Raw genomic sequence first — 18,636 nt, forward strand, 5'->3', positions numbered from 1 at the left:
GTACATCGGATAGGAGCGGGTTGCTAATGTTATCATCCAGTTCGGACAAAAAAAAAAAAAAAAACAATTCTGAGGAATAGTTGGAAAACAAAAGTGCCAACTGATTGGTGCACCACCGACGCCGGTGGTGTGTTGGCTCCAATGGTGGGAGAAGATGCCGGTCCGACTTGGCAGATCCACACTTATTGTGACCTCCTGAATTCCATCGGCACGCCTTCCTTTGAGGAAGCAGAGTCTGTGGCGGTCTCTCCAATCTCTGGGGTTGAAAAGCTTCGCGGTGGGCGGGCGGAGGAGATGGGCCCGGGGTTCTTCGACGGACATCGGCAGACCGGTGCGGCAAGGGGGACCGGGGGCTGTGTGCCACCACGCGGTCCCTCAGCCTCCCCGGTCAGATCTATTCACGGCTGCTGGAGAGAGGCGGCCGTTCGTTGGGAAGACGAATGTCAGATACGGCAGGAGCGCCGGTGGGTTTTTCCTCCCGCAGCGGCTCTACGACGTCCATAAACTTTATGGACAGAATTTCGAGCCACAGCCGAGGCCTTTGAGGGCGTCCGGCTTGGCGGTCTCAGTATTACAACGTTGCCTTTTGGAGACGACGTGGCACCGTTGGCTTCTTCAAGCTCTTTAAATTGGTCTTTAACTCTCACTGGAGCGGTTTGCCGCCAAGTGTGACCGCGACCTCACCTGGGATAAGCGGCAGAGAATGACGACGGCAATGTCGTCTTTGAACTACCAAGTTAAAAAAAAAAAAAAAAAATGTCATGCTGTTCTCTGAAAGTAGAAGTTTTTTTTGGTGAGGCCAATCCTGGACCTCTACCTCTCCACATTTGCTGTCATTTTCACAGCATCTGCATGCACTGTGGCGCTCACCGTTATTTTCCGTGTGCTTTCAGATCTGGTGGAGAACTTTGACGAGGCGTCCAAGGACGAAGCAAACTAGAGGACCAAGCGGGAACAAAACGGGGACCTCGGGGTCGGACACGGGGGAGGGCCTCCGAATCTTGGTGCTTGTTAGCTTCCGTGCGTTGCCCCCAACTCTCCACACCAGGTTCAGTCCCACCCAATGATTGTATAATATTTTTCCTCTGTGTTACTGAATCTTGTTCATATGTGGCCTCGTTAAAAAAAAAAAAAAAAAGCAAGCCATGTCTGCAATTAAGTGTAGCTACTGTCAATCAACAAGCGCAACTTTTGTTTTGAAGTGAATCGTGTGGGCTGATAGTGACCAATTGTTTTTGACTTCAGTCCGCTTGTCATTGGTATGATCTCGGTTTGGGGGGGGGGGGTTGAGTTTGAGAATAAAAAAGATGGAGTGGAAATTTTGGTTGACATTTTGATCTTTTTAATGAAAATGTCACAAGCGCAACCGTGTCGACATACACGCGCATTCGTTTCCTTCTCAACCACAGCACATGAAAATGAAAACTAGTTGATTCAACACAACACCACATGCTAGGTTACGTGAAAATGGTCATTGAATTTTTTTTTTATTTCGAAATTCACAATTTGCAAACAAAAAATCGAATTACATTGTTACATTATTTCTTTGTCATTAAAACATGATGTATACTGAGGATGAAAAGTGATGTTTTCAACCAGAAAAGTCACATTTTTCAGGGCAAAGTTGTCTCACAGACCGAAAACATTCAACATTTGAATGGATCCGTCACTTACTTTCAGACAGCAAATGTGCACAGTTACGATGACAAAAACCAACTGGGTTTTTTTTCTCTCCATGAACTCATATCAATTGCGTGTATTTCACATGAAAAATTCCATTTCAAGTTGAACTTATTGCAGTGTCAAACTCAAAAATGCAACCCCAATTTCCAAAATGAAACGAAGCATCCCCCCCCCCAAAAAAAAAGTAATAGCAACACAGACATGTCAAATAAATAACGTGTGGGAACACCCAAAGCAGCACAAGAGTCAACCGCGTCCACGACAGAATGCTTGGCGACGTCGTCGTCCGACGTCACTCTCGCACGGCCATCAGCAGTCGCAGCAGGTGCGCCTCCATCACCTGCTGAACTGCACGAGCACAATTAGCATGTTCCCACGGGCCGTCGAACCCCGTGTTCCCTTCTGATTGCGTCTGGCCACGTTTGGCTTTTTATTTGATTTTTTTTTTCTCAAGGTCCAAATAGCGTACATACCATTGCGATGTCCCATGGCCACGGCCATGTCCATGGCGTTGAAACCCGAGTCGGACTCCACGGTGGGATCGGCGCCGCTCTCTGCGAATGGAAATCGCATGCCAAGTTGCGTATGTCGGCGTGAAAGGCGTCAGTTGCACATGTGCTTCATTTGGAATCTCTGGTGGGAGAGGTGAGTGCGTGTTTACCCAGCAGCAGCTCCACGCAGCGTATGTGGTTGCCGTGGACGGCGTAAAGCAGCGGCGCGCCTCCGTTCTGAAATGACAGCACCTTGAGCGACTTCCTCAAATACAATTTGCTGTTCCGTGGTTTTTGTCTTTCCGCGTTTATTAGTGTTTTCTTTGGGGTCTCCAGGTCCTTGTATTTGCTTTTTTTTTTTTTTTGTTTGTTTGTTTGGATTTCGGAGTCAATTTTTCATGTCATTTGAATTTACTAAAACAAAAAACAAATTTACAATGAGTACAGAAAAAAACAAAAAATACTGACCACAAAGGCAAACTTATTTTAGTTGGATAAAAATTTCCATTTGATTTGATCAAAGTTTTGATTGTTTGGAATTAGCGATCTAATTAGTACATTGATATTGAATCAAAACACACCGAGAATTGGAGTTTATAATGCGGTTTACTTTTTGATGTTTAATTAGAAGCATCATATTTTTGGAAAAGCATCTTTTCATCATGTACAGTAAGCACAATTGTATTCTATTGCATTTTTTCTTCAAATGATCATGTCAATGTAAAACTGCCTTTGAAAGTGCACGCGCGCAACTAACCCAGTCGTACTCGTTGACGTCGACGCCGCAGTCGATGAGCATCTTGACGATGTCCGTGTATCCTTTGCTGCAGGCCAGCGACAGAGCGCTCTCTCGTCCTTTGGCCAACAAGTTGGGATCGGCACCCTGCGCGTGCACACGAGTCATCATCATGACGACGATTATTATTCTGACGGTGCCGTATGGATCCGCCGGGATGTAGGAGAACGTCCTACATTCTGGAGCAGAAACTCCACCACCGCGATCTGGCCGTGCGCCGCCGCCCACATGAGAGGAGTGAAGCCCTCCTCGTCTTGGGCGTTGATCACCGGCTCTTGAAAGAGGAAAGACATCATTTCCCCATGGGAAGAACAGCGCCGTCACTCCAAAGAGGACCCGCAGTTTCACCAGTATCAACTTTGCCTGGATCTTTTATCTTTGCTCTCAATCTCACGCGAGAAGGTCTGGCCAATCAACTCGGGGTCGCCCGCGCGACGGATACCCGAACACGATGTTGTTCCGTTTTGTTCGAGTACAGCGTACGAAAGGCCTCTCCAGAGCGACACCTGTACCTTGCTCAATCCTGCTGGCCAGAAAGACCATCTCGCCTTGAGCCGCCAGCTGATGGATGGACAAAGCTGGCAAGACAAAACCCCAGAAGAGGAAGAAGATGAGGCGCGACGGCAAAGGCGAGGCTAAGCTGCGTCAAGGTGGTGGCGGCGGGCGTACAGTGCACGAGGAGCGGCGTGGACGAGACCTCGTTGCCGCGGTGCTTGTTGGTCAGGGTGGTGGACTGCTTGATGGGCGAGAAGTGCTTGGTGGTGGACGGCGTGTAGACGTGGCGCACCTGGACGCCCGCCGACGGAGACGCCTGGATGTTGCACTCCGCTGAAACCGGGTAGACGTGAACACAACACCCGGGGTAAGAGCGGCTTATTACTGTAGGCCAAGTGAATGCTATTATTTCTTTAAAAAAAAAAAAAAAAAAAAAACCCTTTCCAAGTTCAACATTTTGCGAGAAAATGTGCAACCTCATTCAACCTAGGTGTGGTTTTATGGCATTTTATCAAATGTCTTCAAACACACCTTGAACTTTAACTATAATGTATAGAGCGAGCAAGAGCAATATGTTTGAAAACTACTTTTTACATACAAAAAATATGTAAAACAAATACATGAAAAAAATGTCTTCCTGGCAGATATTACAAACGTGTGTTTATGAACAAAATCATTTGGGGCACATGCCACGGAAACAAAACAGTACTCCGAAAAGAATTTGTTCGTGCATGTACAGTATTTATAAATCTTTATTCCAATTCCCTTGTTCCCCCGACAAAAAAAAAGTTGAAAATGTAATGTGACGTGGGGTTATTTGAAGGTGTTTCTCATAATATGTTGAATGACACGTTTTCGTTTGTTTGTTTTTTTTTTGAATAACGACGATCCAACCTTTGAAGAGCACGGAGGCGACCTCGAGGTCGGAGTTGACCTGATCTTGGATGTTCTTGCTGTCCTCCTCGTTGAGCGACTTGACGAATCGGGAGCACACGTTCATGTCGAAGCGGTTGGGCAAGATGAACTTGATGCCCATGGCCACGTTGGGGTTGCCCGCCTCGTCCGCGCCGTTCACTGGCAGCCCCTGCTCAGTCTTGATGGCACTCAGGTGGGGCAAGACGCCGCCGCCCAGGCCCTCCATGTCGTCGGACATGGCAGCGGGGGTCCCCGCGGACGCCGAGCTGGACACGATGTCCATTTGTCGGTCAATGACTCCACGCGGCAGCCGCGTCAACACCGCCGAGCTAAGCGCAGCAGGAGCGATGTCATATCGCCTCTAAACAAACAAATACTCGCCACGGTTCATGTTTACCGTGTGAAATAATGCCATAAAGTGGAGAATAGAACAAATAACGTGAATAGCCTTTTAATAAAGCAAATGGGTCGTATTAGTTCGAAGACCAAATAACGCTACAAAAGGCTATATTGCGGCGCCATCTTGTTTGGTCTGTGACGTCACGCATCTTTTTTTTTTTTCCAGCAAACAGACGCAGGGTTTCCGGTGCGGGTGATTGGTCGCCGGAAGGCTTCTCCGGTTCAACAATTAAACGAAGGTGGATGTGGACGTGCAACAAGTAGAAGTAGTTCGCGATGAGACGCCGCGCCGCGCTGTCGTTGCCGCCTTCGCTGCTGTTGTTGCTGTGTTCGGCCAGCTCGGCGGCCATCGAGCCCATCAGCACCAGCATAGCGGTGGGCATGGCGGCCGCTTTGACGGGCTTTTTAGCCAGCTACCAGAACATCATCTACTATTTCCACGAGTGCTGCCGCCCCGAGTGGATAGCCTTCAACAGAACGGGTGACACCAACACACCCGTCGAGCTCGTTTGAATCTGTAGATTGTCTTCATGTGTTTTTGTTTGACACGTGAATTCTTTTTCCAAACATTTTCAACACGGTGGACCCTGTGGGGTGTATGTCGCGAGTCGATGACGTACACGGAAGTGTCACGGTGGTTGGGGCGAAAAAGCTAGCTTCTTTGCTTTCCAGTTTCGTTTTGGGCGCTATGTTCGTTTATCGAGCGCACCCCGTGTTGAAATTCGGCGTTCGACGATGAAAGTCGCGCGCGTTTGTTTGTGGCTGCACGCTTTGTCGACCTTTGCGATGCTGGCCGGTGCTTTCGACCCCATTACGACCACTGTAGTATTCGGCGTCGGCGCCGTGTTGAGCCGAACCATTTATAACTATTTACGCGAGAGCTGCAATCCCAAATGGATCTCCTTTAACGTCACAGGTGAGACACACGCAGTATTATTTATTAACTCAGTGCAATCGGCAGCGTATACCAGTGTTGTCCTGGCGAGAGAATGAAAACAAACAAGCAAACAAACAAATAAATGAATTAACATACAGAGAAGATACACAGCGATGCAAAACGAAAACGTCATGTGGATAGATTTGCATTCTCGAGTCAAGTCGACTTCATTGTCCAATGTGCTCTCTGGGCAACATACAGCACAGATGAAATTTCTTTCCTCTCAACCACAGGAGAGAGAAGAGCCGCTGCGGCTGCCCGCGCTGCCGTCAACAGACCAGTTAACATAAAATGACAAAATAATACAACACACAGACGGTCACGCGATCTTTACCGCCTTTTCTGCATACACTTTGTTGTTTGTGTGGGCAGGTCTGCAGGAGGACCTCAGTACCAGGCTGTTCGGGCAGCACTTGGCCTCGCACATCATTGCCAAGGCGGTGAGCGGCTTCATGAACAACGCCAACCCCAAGAAGCCGCTGGTGCTCTCTCTGCACGGCTGGACCGGCACAGGCAAGAACTTTGCCAGCGCGCTCATCGCGGAAAGCATCTACAAGGAGGGCATGGACAGCCAATTTGTGCACGTCTTCACCGCCGAGCTCCACTTTCCGCATGCCGGTCAGATGGACGCCTACAAGGTATTATTATGACTGTGTGTCCGGTGACTTTCTGAGTTGCAAAATGCGCTTCATGGGAAGAAAGCGGGAATTTACAAAAGGGTTTTACGGCGGCTATTTTTACAACAAATAGAAATCTCCTGAAGTCCATTCCTGCCAGGAAAATGAATGAATACACAAATAAAATGACTCAAAAAAAAAAAAAATCAATGTAAACTAAGGGCTACAACTGCCGATTAACCATTAATCTTGTCAATTATTTTGGGGATGAATCTGATTAGAAAGATAGATGACGAAGGACTCTGATGTCCAAATCATGAGTGATTTATTTGATCATCCTTTCATCGTTGCCGTAAGATGGCAGCCAATGAAGTTGCGTCCGTTTCCCGGACGTTTTGCGTCCTCGTGGTCGTCGTCGCAGACTCAACTGCAGCAGTGGATCAAGGGCAACGTGAGCAGCTGCGATCGGTCCATGTTCATCTTCGACGAGATGGACAAGATGCACCCGGGCCTGATTGACAGCATCAAGCCCTACTTGGACTACTACGACAAAGTGGACGGCGTCTCCTACCGCAAAGCCATCTTCATCTTTCTCAGGTCAGACCCGCAAATGTGGCAAAAAGCACAATGAGAGGCCTCGCTTAAGGGCGGCGGTAGCATCACATGGAAAGAAAAACCATGCGGTACTGTCGGAATTAAGTTTTACTTTTACTAAATAAATACACATTGAAAAAACATTTTTTGAAAATCATTTTCGTATTGTAAAGTGCACAATTGGCTGTCATCAAAAAAAAATCTAAATTGTGGATTTTATTAATAAGCTCCAGATGAATGTTGTGAAGTGAAAATAGTTTTGCATAGAAAGATTTGATTTGCACAGAATTTATGTTCTGCATTTTGGACTACAAAGTGACAAAAGTATCGCAAGAACATTTTCTTACTGTATGGGGGAGGGGGGGGGGGTTAAAATGATCTGGCTGTGGTAAAACATTTGTTTGGCTCCACAGCAACGCCGGCGGCGAGAGCATCGTGCAGACGACGTTGGATTTCTGGAAAGCGGGCAGAAGTCGCGAGGAGATCGAGCTGAAGGACGTGGAGACGTCGCTCGCGCTGTCCGTCTTCAACAACAAGAGAAGTAAGTTGGCAAACACGGAATCGCCCCGGCACGTTCTGCTCTCGCTAAAGCGAGCCAGGCCGACTTGTCAATGGTTTTCTGATTCTCTTCCCATAGCATCGAGTCCTTTGAGTTGTGCATTTTGGCCCCAAGCGTTTGGCCAAGGGGAGCTTTTGAGTCTCAAGTTCGTCGTCACGTTGTCCATGCTCGACTATTTTCCAAGACCGCGCTCCCATGCACTCATTTTCGAGTACATCGGACACCTCTTATTTTGAAAACATTTATTGTCCCTCACTTTTTAGAAAGGTTTTAAAAAAAAAAAAAAAATCCTATTACGATGAGTGGATTTTTTGGGGGTATATCCCCCCGCCCCAGAAATTCTATATATATATATATATATATATTTTTTTTTGGTGAAGAGTTCATCCGGCTATTCTGCCCGCCCCTTCCAACTTTCTGAACAATCTTTATCCCCCCGCCCCCGTTTTGACAGGCGGCCTGTGGCACACGAGCCTGATTGACAAGAACCTGGTGGACTTCTTTGTGCCCTTCCTGCCGCTGGAGTACAAGCACGTGGTTCAGTGCGCCATGGCCGCCATGTCCGCTCAGGGCCTGGAGCCCGACGCCGCCGTGGCCGACAAGGTGGCGGCCGATCTGCTCTACTTCCCCAAAGCCGAGCGCGTCTTCTCCGTCAAGGGTTGCAAGACCATCGACAGCAAGTGGGAATACTACGTATAGCGGCAGGACGGGCGCCGCCATCTGATCATCGCCGGGCGCACGTTGTGACAAGCGGGAAAAACTCAAGTGGTGTCGCCCACTCTGAACTTCAAAAAAAAAAAAAAAGTGATTCCCTTTCAATTGAAAGTGAATCATGAAGGTTTTTTTTTTTTGACTGTGATTTTTTTCAATTTTTTTTTCTCCAAAAGGGTTCGTCTATTTAACAGACGGGGAAAAAAATGTCAACACACCAAGCAAACGTGGATATGTCCCTGCTGTTGTCAAAAAACAACTTACCTGTCATCATCCAATTTGGAGTAAATACATACGAAATGAAAAATGAGATGGTTCAGGCACAACTTTGGCGATGTATTCATCTCGCGCGCGCGGGATGAGCTTCGCAAACCCAAGGCGGCCGCAGACGAGCCGCTTTTTCTTTTGAAATGACATCATGACCGTCGCTCTTCCTCTTTGCAATTTTATTGCTTTCAAAAGATGACACGGCGGCCTCCCCGGGGTGCGCCGTTAGCTGCGAAAAGTCCTCCCGGCCAAACCTTGAGGAGGCCTAAAGAGTCTCAAACCAGCAGCACTGCGTTAATGCAGCCGTCGTTCTCGGGGTTGTTGGTCACCTGTGCGTATTTACCTGCAAGGGGGCAAAACATTTGCACTTCAAAACCATCATCATGACATGACCTTGGCGAGACTATTCGAGTTAAGTTGCTGAAACGGGGTAGCAATTGGAGGGGGGAAAACAAAGTAACACCTCTGCGACTTTGCTTTCGAAGCACTCCTAAATGGCAGACTCCTGTGCACGTTTTTTTTTTAATGGCTTCTTGCGAGCATTCAACGATCAAGCAGTAAGAAGAAAATCTGTGAGTGTACTCATGCAAGCTGTGCCTCTCAAATGTCAGGGGGAAAAAGAGAGCCTCCTGGAAAGTCGGGCTGACTTCCTGCGTGTTTGAAACCCTGTCCCAGGTCTTACCCCAGATGACTTTGCCTCCCTGCGTGACCAGTCCCAGCTCGCTGACGTTGACTTCCACCACGGTGCCCTTGGTAATGACGCCCAGCGAGGTGTAGAGCGGGGACGACGGGTTCTTCTTCACGCCCAGGATGGGAAGGCAGAAGGTGGCCTTGAGCTCGGGATGCGTCACGTGGGCCTTCTTGAAGCGCAGACCCTGCACAAGCGACGCAGTCGGGCTCGGCTCACGACATCAGGTGAGGAAACCTCGGCCCAGCGCGCGTCCGAGTGCCGTCCGACGGGCGGGCCGGCCCGACGTTCACAACGCCGGCCCGAGGGCGCTCGGACATCCGTTTCAGCCGCGCTGCATGCGATGCGCCCCGCTTGGCGGGCGCTTCGACTCATTGGGCGACCCGGGACTCACCATGGGCCTGATGAAGCGCTCGTATTTGGGAGGTTTGCGCGTGAAGCCGTCGCCCACGAAGCAAACTTTGGTGACCAGTCTCTTCCAGGCCTTCTTCTGCCGCTTGCCCGTTCTGACCACTTTCAAAACCTCCGTCTCGCCCTGGGCTCGCACCTTGGGCAGCGGCACCTCCCACTTGCCCTGAAAGACGAGATCGGGGGTGGGGCGCCTTCTCTTTGCGCTTTTGCTTGATCATGTTGGACAGCACTTTGGCGCGGGTTTGCCCCTCGCGGTCCAGCAGGTAGGCGGGCACGGCGCCCTTGGGGGTCTTCTCGTCGTCCTTCTGCTTGGTCTTCCTCTGCTCGTGCATTTTGATGCTACGCACCAATCGGACATGTGTTACTGACGCACATACGCAAGACGCCGACAACCCAGCAAAAGAAACCCCAAAATTCATCTGAGCACGCTTCTTTGACCTTTGACCCGGTGGTGATCGAGGGCAGCTCGGAAGTCGGCAATACAAGAAGCGCACTGCCAAAAACAAGGCAAATGTGGAAATCCCAGCGGGCGGGAGTACTCACGTCTTCTTCATCTGGATCTTCTCGGCGTGCCGCTGCTTGTGGTACAGTTTGGCCTTGAGGCCGATGGTCTTGCGGGCCTTGCGCGAGCGACTGTGCGCCTCGCGGCTCTCCTTCTTGCGCTTGCGCTCGTGGTGGTCCAGGCGGTAGCCATGCCGCTTGCGGTGCAGCTCGATGTGCTCGTTCTGGGGCTGGAAAAGAAATTGAACAAAGCTTTTTCGCATTTCAAGAAACGGTACTCCCAAGGTGAAAATGATCAAATGGCTGACCGGGAGAAAGTTGTAACAACGTTCGATTTTAAAAGCGGAAGATTCTCATTAAAAAAAAAAAAAATCCATTTTATGAGAATGGCATTGAGATTTTTGATTTAAATTTGAAACAATAAAGTGATACATTTTGAAGAAAAAGTTACGTTTTTCAGAGGAAGAAAAATACACACCGAAATAATAGTTGAATATTCAAAAAAAAACAGGGACTTGGGAGAAAATAAAATTTTTTACACACAATTTTGACAAAGATGTGACGTCCAGGAAGACAATTTTTTCGACAAAAAAATACGTAGAATAACCTGTTTTTTTAGGAGAATAAACTCAAGTATTTAAGAAAAACTAGCCTGTTTGAGGTTTAAAAAAAAAGGTATGTTTCGGAGATAATAGACGGTTTATTTCGATTAGAACGTGTATGTTGGCAGGAAAACGTGAGTCTTTCGAAAGTGGTACTTTTTAAAAATCCCGTTTGTCTGCCACTTGATCACTGAGTCAAGTCAGTTATTTGACACGGACAACGCTTAATCGGGCAAAACGTGATTAGGCCTATCGATCGCTGAAGAGCGGAAAAACTCTCCATTTTCACAAATGTACACAACTCAAGCTCGCACATGGAGGCAAGCTAGTCGAAGCATCGGCTGCGGTTTCTCGTGGTCAATATCCAAATACGGCGCTTAACGCATTGATCTGCTCACCATTGTCGCGTTGCGAGTGTCACGTTGTTCACAATAACTTGTTGCCGGTGTAAAAAAAAAAAACGCAGTGGCTCAAAAGTTGACAAGCGGGTGTTGGGATCTCGAGACTCGGATTGTTTAGATGTCGACGGCTCCGAGCCGAGTTTTTAGAGGAAGTACGTCACGATGTTTCTCCGATAATGTTCGGCTGTCAAACGTGAGCGCCGCTATCGTTCCGGGTAAAATCTACATTAAGATGCACTCATTCAATAAAGACGCGTTACTCGTTGTAGCATGACATATACATTTAAATGAAATAAAAATTCCAAACAAGTACGTTTTTCAAAGTAATTCAAACTTAACGGTAAAATACGCCCCCTCAAGGTTCCGAGGGGGACGTATTTCGGAAGAGTCCCCAATAGAAATGTGACTTGGGACATTCTGGAACGGCGCTTCCGGTGTCATTATTTGCTATTCTCGTCCAGAATACATCGTTAAAATACAGAGGCTGTCTGCGTATATTTAGACATATGTATTTCAACTGAAAAGTCATCCGGACAGAGATGTAAATAGTCTTCCTTGTGAGGAATGACTTGGAGCTTAAAGGCATATTAGCACGCGGGCGTCGTTGGACATTGAAAGGATGATTTGGGTAAGGTCGCAACCGCGCTGTCACTTTGAATTGCGCCTGCTCGTGTTACGAGACGTTCACTGTCCTTTGCAGGGCAACTCTTTCTTGCGACTGCGGTGCTGCACGTGGAGACCGGGCAGGTTTCCAAAGAGGGCTTCCAGCTTTCTTCCTGGTGGTAAGTCGTTTATTGGACAGATGCTAGCCGTTGTCGTCACTCCAAAAACAAGTGGAAACCTCGGCGTGGTTTGATACGGATGCGCGCGTAACCCCATCGAATGGCCACGCCGTTGCAGAAGACGTCAAATCGCTGCGGTCTGTGATCAGCCCGGATGTGTCCAAGTAAGTACACGACTGGAGTTGCACTTGAGTTGGCTCTCAGACGCCGGTTGCTTGAATTTTTTACACAGGCGATAACCGGAGGAAATGCGTATTTTTCGAGAAAGACACAGCAGTTTGACGTTCTTTGAGTTGTGTCCCAGTCTTTATTTGAAACTTGTACGACCCTCGCCTCCCACCCAAAGCAAAACGAGCAAGGTCCAAGTACTTTCACTTTGTATTTGTCGGACACAGTATTTCCAGTATTTAGTACTTGTTAACTTGTGACTTGCTACCTGTCTCGGTTTTATACTTGTATGACGACTCTCTTGAAAAGCTGACCGTGAACTTGCAGGCTTCCAATGCAGGCCGAGTGTTTTGACTTTGTTCTCGTTGTGCCATTGTGTTTGTTTTCCGCTCGGACCACCTCCCGCCTGCGCCTCAGGATCCGCAACATCGGCATCATGGCCCACATCGACGCGGGCAAGACGACCACCACGGAGAGGATGCTTTACTACTCGGGCTACACCCGAGCGCTGGGAGGCGAGTTTGTCGGATGGGAGAGGGAAAGAAAGACAACGCGTGACAGATGGCAACAAGTTGCTGTTTTTTTTTTTTTCCCGGGGCTTCCAGATGTGGACGACGGAGACACGGTGACGGACTTCATGGCTCAAGAGCGCGAGCGCGGCATCACCGTCCAGTCGGCGGCGGTGACCTTTGACTGGAAAGGTCACCGGATCAACCTGATCGACACGCCGGGTAGGCATCCGGTTCAAGCGACCCACCGTTTGAGAACGAGCGATGAAAGCCCCGCTTGGCGCGTGTGAATGCGCGCGCGCGCCACCGCAGGTCACGTGGACTTCACGCTGGAGGTGGAGCGGGCTCTTCGGGTGCTGGACGGGGCCGTCGCCGTGTTTGATGCGGCCGCGGGGGTGGAGGTTTGCTCCTTTCTGCCCACAAAGTTGCGCGCGCGCGCGCGTGTTGTTTTCAAGAAAAGCAAAGCCGACGCGTTGAACGTGGATCCATCAGGCTCAGACGGTGACGGTGTGGAGGCAGGCGGAGAAGCACCGCGTGCCGTGCGTGGGCTTCCTCAACAAGATGGACAAGCCCGCGGCCGAGTGAGGGCGCAGTCCGCCGCAAACGGCCTTCTTCCGATCGTTGAGTCCAACGTTGACCTCAAGGGGAACCCCCCCACCTTTTTCTTTCAGTCTCACTTTGTGTTTGGAAAGCATCAGGCAGAAGTTGAAAGCCAATCCCGTCCTGCTCCAGGTAACTTTTCCAGGAAAACCTTCAAGATTGACGCGCGGCGCGGATGACACGGCGAGCGGCTAACGGCTCGCCGTCCCGCTTCGTAGCTTCCCGTCGGCACAGGCCGCAACTTCTCCGGCGTGGTCGACCTGCTGACCAATCAGAGGCTGACGTGGAAGCCGACGGACGACGGGCGCGTCTACGACGCCGGACCCCTGAGCGAGTCCCGGGAGGAGGAGGCGGAGCTCCTGCGGGAAGTCCGCCGGGCCCGAAGCGCGCTGATTGAGCAGGTGCGACGTTTGGCTGTCGAGGGCACCCAAGTCCGACCCGGGTTGTTCTTCCAAAGCGTAGCGTCAACGTTGCCTTGTCGCCGGCAGGTCGCCGATCTGGACGACGACTTTGCCGAACTGCTGCTGACCGACTTCGGCCACGACTTTGACGCCGTTCCTTCCGTCCGAGTGAGTCGACTCGATCGAAGTTGCCGGCGGCCGCGAACGGGCGCCCCGAGCCAGGACGCGACTGCCCAGCTGTCACTTTCCCGTTTTCGCCGCCGGTTTGCCTTCTTCCCGATCCAGCGCGCTCCATCTGTCCGCAACAAGCGCACAGAGTCTCGTCCGCGGTCTGCTTGAAATGGCCGTTCAAAGAAAACGCAAGACTATTTTTTTTTTTATACTTTTGTGTGTCCCTTCACCGTCAAGACGTTTTCGACCACTTGGGACTTCGGGGGCAGAATTTTCCAAATGTGCTGCTTTTTAATTTTTTTCTCCCCTCCCTCACTCAGCTCCAAGAGGCAGTGCGGCGGGTCACTCTGACCCGGAAAGGCGTTCCGGTGCTCTGCGGAAGCTCTTTGCGCAACAAAGGCGTTCAGCCGCTCCTGGACGCCGTCGCCGCCTACCTGCCGTCCCCCAACGAAAGGCCCCGCGACCTGGCGTGAGCGAACCGCAGCAAACTCGGGAGCGAGTCGCAATTCCAAGGTGAAGGCTCCAGTCCGACTCGCACCTGTGTGGGGCCCGAACAGGCGCTGGTACGAGGACGAGCTGTGCGCTCTGGCCTTCAAGGTCCTGCACGACAAGCGGCGGGGCTCTCTGGTCTTCCTTCGGATCTATTCGGGAACGCTGCGAGCGCAGGCGGCGGTGCGCAACGTCAACAGGAACAGCACGTAGGTGTCTGCGAGCGCTGTCGCCCACGTACTCGCCCTTTGTGCTTAAGTCAAAGTGCAGATCGCTGCTTGTTAAAAAAAAAGGAACCGGCCTGTTTTCGGGAAGGCGAACCGTAGGGGTCTTTTCGAATGGGGGGGAAAAGTAAAACCACTTTGGCAAAACGAATAGTGACGTAGGCGCACCGAAGCCCAAGTCGAATAAAAGACTTTGACTTTGTCACGTTGCGCTTCAGCGAGAGGCTGAGCAGACTCCTGGTGCCTTTTGCCGACCAACACGTGGAAATCTCCTCCATGACGGCGGGGAACATCGCGCTGGCCGTCGGGCTCAAGCAGGTGAACCCGGGCGCCGCCTCCTCTCGCTCACGTCCCCCCTCGGACACGGCGCCTTCTCGCTCTCCAAGACGGCGACCGGCGACACCATCGTCTCCTCCAAAGCGTCGGCCGCCGCCGCCGCCCGCCGAGCGCGGACGGACGTGGTCCTGTCTGGGGTGGAGGTCCCCGACCCCGTCTTCTTCTGCACCGTCGAGCCGCCCACCTTGGCCAGACAGGCCGGTCAGTCGAAATGTGCTTTTCATGGCAATCGGATTTGTTTTTGGGGAGTGTTTGTTGTTTCCGTCTAGATCTTGAGAGTGCGCTGAACAACCTCCAGAAGGAAGACCCCAGTCTCAAAGTCCGGACGGACCCGGATTCCGGACAGGTACGGGCGCTATTTTTCACGTTTGGCCCCGTTCCGCGGTCGCCGCCGCTGAGCGCGCGAGGGCTGGGCGCAGCGCGACGATGGCGGCGCGACCCGTTTGGACGGGGGCTGACCGCTCGACCCGGCGTCATGCCGTCTTCAGATCATCCTGTGCGGGATGGGAGAGCTGCACATCGAGATCATCCACGATCGGATACGAAGGGAATACGGCGTCGAGACTCAACTGGGCCCTTTGCAGGTGGCGTACCGGGAGACCGTCCTCCGCCGGGCCTCCGCCGCAGGTACGCTTCGAGTCTGGCGCCGATCCGATTCGGGCTTTGCCGCCCGGACGGGCTGCCACGGCCTGTGTTTGCACTGTGACAAGACACGCTGGAGCGCACGGTGGGCGAGAAGAGACACGCGGTGACGGTGGAGCTGGCCGTCCGACCCAGCGAGGACCGCGCCGCCGGCGCGTGTCAAGTGGCGCTGGCGGAGGAAGCCGCCGCGACCTTGTCTGAAGATATGAGGGAGGCGGTGGAGAACGCGGTGCGCGGCTCCTACCTCCAGGGTGAGCTGATACCGAGCCGGCACTTGGCGTAATTGTGTTTGTTCGCTTCGATTTGATGCGTCAAAGAAAAAGCGGTCGGGAACGTCCTGACCGATGGCATTGCGCGTCCTCTTTCTCGGCCCCTCCAGGCCCGCTGCTGGGCTCGCCTCTGCAGCGCGTGTCCACCCTGATCCGACGCGTCCAGATGGAAGCGGGAACGTCTCCGGCCATGGTTTCCGCCTGCGTGTCCCGCTGCATGCTGAAGGTTGGTCGGCGCCGCGCCGTCTTTCTCGACGGCTTCGTTTGCCAACGCGACTCCTAACGTCGGTCCGTGGCCATCCCGTGCAGGCCCTGCGGCTGGCCGGGGGGCAGGTCCTGGAGCCCGTCATGTCCCTGGAGGTGAGGGTGGAGGAGGAACATCTGGGCGCCGTCTTAGGCGACCTGGCCCAGAGGCGAGGCACGGTTCGGGACATCCAGAGTCGCCACCCGGACAAGGTGCTGCTGGCCAGCGTCCCCTTGGCGGAAACCCGGGTGGGTCCCAAACACTCTCTTTCTGGTCGTCTGCCTACTTGGAGCTCCTTTGTATTGTTTTTTTTTTTTTTTGGCGCAACTCATCCAAAGTTATTGGTTGACGTATTTTCTGTAACGGCAAAGGGCTATTCCACCGCCCTGCGGACGCTGACCTCGGGGAAGGCCACCTTCTCCTTGGAGCTGGACACCTACCGGGCCATGAGCGCACAGGAGCAGAACGCATTAGTGAAGCGAACGGCCGGCTTGCTGTGATCAGCTGCTGATTTGGACCGCAGACGCTACTCGAAAAACTTTCCGCCACTCTGGACTTGAAGTGGCGGCCAATCCGGAGCCTGAACTCAAGCCTCCTCCGACCGCAGAACTCTGAGGAACACTTAACCCCACCATGCTGTCCTTGATATTAAAAAAAAGAAAACAAAAAAAGCAGAGTGTATTCCATGTCAAATTTTCAGTGCTTTTATTCACAATCAGTCTGACAAATATTACAAAATAGTGCAATGATATGCATCACAGAGCGTGTGTGTGTGTGTGTGTGTGTGTGTGCGCGCGCGCAAAAAAAAAAAATACATAATTGGTGCCTTCATGTCGCACAGCCACACTTGATTCCTTAGTTTTTCCCTCGTCTTCCTCAGATTCCCTCGAACTCGCGGGGGCAGAAGCTGGAGAAGAGCGGCTCGGCGGGTATCCCGCGCCTGGAGATGACACGGGAGAAAATCTTTCATGCGCTTTGCCCTTTCTCCGGGCGGAAAAGAAAGGAAAGCGTGGCTACTCACTCCAGCATGCGACAGCGATGCGAGGACAGCCTGTCGTACGCGTCGTCCACGTCCGTCACGTTCTGGGCGCTCCACAGACGCTCGGCAACGGCGCTGGCGCGAGGCCTGTAACATGCAAAGGCAGTAATGGTCACATTTGCGGTTGGGTATTTGTCAATTCGTTTGGGAGATACACTCACGTGAGTTGAGGAGCTTCATTTGGACAAAAAAAAAAAAAAAAGACTTCCTTGGCGCCATCGTGTGCTCACGCAAGACAGTGCCAAAGCCTCATCAAAAAGGAAAGTAGCATGTACAGTATGTAGGCGTGTCGGAGAGAGCGAACATGAGCATGTCTAGTAAGGCAGTTTTTGCCGAAAAAAACCCGACCATGTATAGTCAGGCATTTTTAGTCCCCCCCAGGCATTTTTAGCCCCCCCCCCCAAAAAAAACAACCATGTACAGTCAGGCGTTTTTAGCCGAAAAAAACGACATAGTATAGTAAGGCGTTTTTACCCCAAAAAAAAAAGACCATGTATAGTAAGCCGTTTTTCGCGAAAAAAATGACCATGTGTAGTAAGGCGTTTTTAGCGAAAAAAATGACCATGTGTAGTAAGGCGTTTTTAGCCGAAAAAAAATGAGGCTAAAAAACGACCATGTATAGTGAGGCGTTTTTAGCGAAAAAACGACCATGTATAGTAAGCCGTTTTTCGCGAAAAAAATGACCATGTGTAGTAAGGCGTTTTTACCGAAAAAAAACGACCATGTGTAGTAAGGCGTTTTTAGCGAAAAAAATGACCATGTGTAGTAAGGCATTTTTACTGAAAAAAAACAACCATGTGTAGTAAGGCGTTTTTACCGAAAAAAAACGACCATGTATAGTAAGCTCTGTACTCACTTGAACCACTGTCAATGATCTATACTGTATTCCACAGCACCAGACACTTTAAGGCGTTTAAGGGCATCTGCATAATTGCACAGTTGTTGTACTACAAATACTGTTCTGCTACTGGTCACTTTAAAATGGTGCAAGGATTTTCTGCACCAACTGTACAACTGATCAATTTTACTCTGCTTGATACTTTGCTCATTCACAGCTGTCATGGGAGATACCACCGCACAACGGTACACTTACATTACGGAATGTCCTTCCATCCTGATTTGTCATGTTCTTGTTGATGATGATACTAGTGCAGCCTGTACTACCGGAGATGAATCCCTTGTATGTTCTACAAACTTGTCAAATAAAGATGATTCTGATTTTGATGCTGATTTTTGGTCGAAAAAAACCGACCATGTATAGTAAGGCGTTTTTAGCCGAAAAAAAACAACCATGTATAGTAAGGCGTTTTTGGCACGAAAAAAACAACATAGTATAGTATGCCGTTTTTGGCACGAAAAAAACGACATAGTATAGTAAGGCGTTTTTGGCACGAAAAAAACGACATAGTATAGTAAGGCATTTTTAGCCGAAAAAAACGAGAAAAAAACGACATAGTATAGTAAGGCATTTTTAGCCGAAAAAAACGCGAAAAAAACGACATAGTATAGTATGCCGTTTTTGGCACGAAAAAAACGACATAGTATAGTAAGGCATTTTTAGCCGAAAAAAACGAGAAAAAAACGACATAGTATAGTAAGGCGTTTTTGGCACGAAAAAAACGACATAGTATAGTATGCCGTTTTTGGCACGAAAAAAACGACATAGTATAGTAAGGCATTTTTAGCCGAAAAAAA

At 50.4% G+C, this 18,636-nt stretch overlaps 6 protein-coding genes across 11 annotated transcripts in view; 3 read left to right on the top strand and 3 right to left on the bottom strand.

Moving 5' to 3' along the window:
• The window catches only part of btf3 (basic transcription factor 3), a 3,359-nt gene extending 2,216 nt beyond the window's left edge, over positions 1–1,143 (top strand). The window contains exon 6 of the mRNA XM_019886125.1: positions 894–1,143. Coding sequence (XP_019741684.1) covers positions 894–940 — 47 coding nt within the window. The 3' untranslated portion in view covers positions 941–1,143. The remainder of the gene's footprint in view (positions 1–893) is intronic.
• A 587-nt stretch (positions 1,144–1,730) lies between these two features.
• On the bottom strand, positions 1,731–4,922 carry ankra2 (ankyrin repeat, family A (RFXANK-like), 2). Of its 2 annotated transcripts, none has more exons than XM_019886119.1 (8): positions 4,360–4,922; positions 3,640–3,798; positions 3,483–3,548; positions 3,147–3,244; positions 2,932–3,057; positions 2,345–2,411; positions 2,157–2,237; positions 1,731–2,026 (listed from the first exon to the last, which is right to left on the bottom strand). In XM_019886119.1, the coding sequence occupies exons 1-8, from the start codon at positions 4,661–4,663 to the stop codon at positions 1,809–1,811; spliced, it is 1,119 nt and encodes a 372-aa protein (XP_019741678.1). In that variant the 5' UTR covers positions 4,664–4,922; the 3' UTR covers positions 1,731–1,808. The 2 variants fall into 2 exon arrangements, with proteins under 2 accessions (XP_019741678.1, XP_019741679.1); XM_019886120.1 differs by having other exon boundaries at positions 1,875–2,031; positions 4,360–4,920.
• Positions 4,923–4,950: 28 nt separating this feature from the next.
• Positions 4,951–8,453, top strand: tor1 (torsin family 1). Of its 2 annotated transcripts, none has more exons than XM_019886121.1 (5): positions 4,951–5,260; positions 6,089–6,354; positions 6,755–6,930; positions 7,341–7,468; positions 7,941–8,446. In XM_019886121.1, exons 1-5 carry the CDS (start codon positions 5,056–5,058, stop codon positions 8,183–8,185), a joined length of 1,020 nt encoding a protein of 339 aa, XP_019741680.1. In that variant the 5' UTR covers positions 4,951–5,055; the 3' UTR covers positions 8,186–8,446. The 2 variants fall into 2 exon arrangements, with proteins under 2 accessions (XP_019741680.1, XP_019741681.1); XM_019886122.1 differs by lacking the exon at positions 4,951–5,260 and adding an exon at positions 5,312–5,695 and having other exon boundaries at positions 7,941–8,453.
• Positions 8,454–8,622: 169 nt separating this feature from the next.
• On the bottom strand, positions 8,623–11,230 carry nsa2 (NSA2 ribosome biogenesis homolog (S. cerevisiae)). The gene is given in 6 exon segments (XM_019886124.1): positions 8,623–8,807; positions 9,147–9,339; positions 9,547–9,726; positions 9,728–9,902; positions 10,107–10,294; positions 11,065–11,230. Coding segments are annotated over 6 exon segments (807 nt in total). The 5' UTR covers positions 11,068–11,230; the 3' UTR covers positions 8,623–8,739.
• Positions 11,231–11,441: 211 nt separating this feature from the next.
• gfm2 (GTP dependent ribosome recycling factor mitochondrial 2) lies at positions 11,442–16,694 on the top strand. 3 transcript variants are annotated; one of them, XM_019886113.1, is made up of 20 exons: positions 11,442–11,695; positions 11,768–11,849; positions 11,968–12,013; positions 12,435–12,532; positions 12,623–12,748; positions 12,839–12,927; positions 13,019–13,107; positions 13,198–13,258; positions 13,345–13,527; positions 13,615–13,695; positions 14,019–14,167; positions 14,256–14,396; positions 14,630–14,729; positions 14,798–14,948; positions 15,017–15,093; positions 15,236–15,374; positions 15,458–15,640; positions 15,769–15,884; positions 15,968–16,150; positions 16,274–16,694. In XM_019886113.1, exons 1-20 carry the CDS (start codon positions 11,687–11,689, stop codon positions 16,400–16,402), a joined length of 2,232 nt encoding a protein of 743 aa, XP_019741672.1. In that variant the 5' UTR covers positions 11,442–11,686; the 3' UTR covers positions 16,403–16,694. The 3 variants fall into 3 exon arrangements, with proteins under 3 accessions (XP_019741672.1, XP_019741671.1, XP_019741673.1); XM_019886112.1 differs by having other exon boundaries at positions 13,019–13,104; positions 13,195–13,258; XM_019886114.1 differs by having other exon boundaries at positions 11,971–12,013; positions 13,019–13,104; positions 13,195–13,258.
• Positions 16,591–18,636, bottom strand: part of hexb (hexosaminidase B (beta polypeptide)) — a 20,220-nt gene continuing 18,174 nt past the window's right edge. For both annotated transcript variants that reach the window (XM_019886115.1, XM_019886116.1), the window contains exons 14-15: positions 16,924–17,028; positions 16,591–16,842 (exon numbers count right to left, since the gene is read on the bottom strand). In XM_019886115.1, the coding sequence (XP_019741674.1) occupies positions 16,779–16,842; positions 16,924–17,028 (169 nt within the window). In that variant the 3' untranslated portion in view covers positions 16,591–16,778. The remainder of the gene's footprint in view (positions 16,843–16,923; positions 17,029–18,636) is intronic.

The sequence above is a fragment of the Hippocampus comes genome, unplaced genomic scaffold (genome assembly GCF_001891065.2).
Source record: "Hippocampus comes isolate QL1 unplaced genomic scaffold, H_comes_QL1_v1.1 scaffold699, whole genome shotgun sequence".
In the NCBI taxonomy this organism is placed as follows: Eukaryota; Metazoa; Chordata; class Actinopteri; order Syngnathiformes; family Syngnathidae; genus Hippocampus; species Hippocampus comes.

What these genes read in the sequence shown, in the direction of transcription:
- ankra2 (XM_019886119.1), bottom strand. Translation starts at nt 4,663, where the DNA reads ATGGACATCGTGTCCAGCTCGGCGTCCGCGGGGACCCCCGCTGCCATG. An exon ending in GGCCAGCAGGATTGAGCAAG is followed by an intron (nt 3,245 to 3,482) that starts GTACAGGTGTCG and finishes TCCTCTTTCAAG; the next exon opens with AGCCGGTGATCAACGCCCAA. An exon ending in GGCCATGGGACATCGCAATG is followed by an intron (nt 2,027 to 2,156) that starts GTATGTACGCTA and finishes CGTGCAGTTCAG; the next exon opens with CAGGTGATGGAGGCGCACCT.
- tor1 (XM_019886121.1), top strand. Translation starts at nt 5,056, where the DNA reads ATGAGACGCCGCGCCGCGCTGTCGTTGCCGCCTTCGCTGCTGTTGTTG. An exon ending in GTCAGATGGACGCCTACAAG is followed by an intron (nt 6,355 to 6,754) that starts GTATTATTATGA and finishes TCGTCGTCGCAG; the next exon opens with ACTCAACTGCAGCAGTGGAT. An exon ending in GCCATCTTCATCTTTCTCAG is followed by an intron (nt 6,931 to 7,340) that starts GTCAGACCCGCA and finishes TTGGCTCCACAG; the next exon opens with CAACGCCGGCGGCGAGAGCA.
- gfm2 (XM_019886113.1), top strand. An exon ending in CTACACCCGAGCGCTGGGAG is followed by an intron (nt 12,533 to 12,622) that starts GCGAGTTTGTCG and finishes CGGGGCTTCCAG; the next exon opens with ATGTGGACGACGGAGACACG. An exon ending in CCGCCGGGCCTCCGCCGCAG is followed by an intron (nt 15,375 to 15,457) that starts GTACGCTTCGAG and finishes CACTGTGACAAG; the next exon opens with ACACGCTGGAGCGCACGGTG.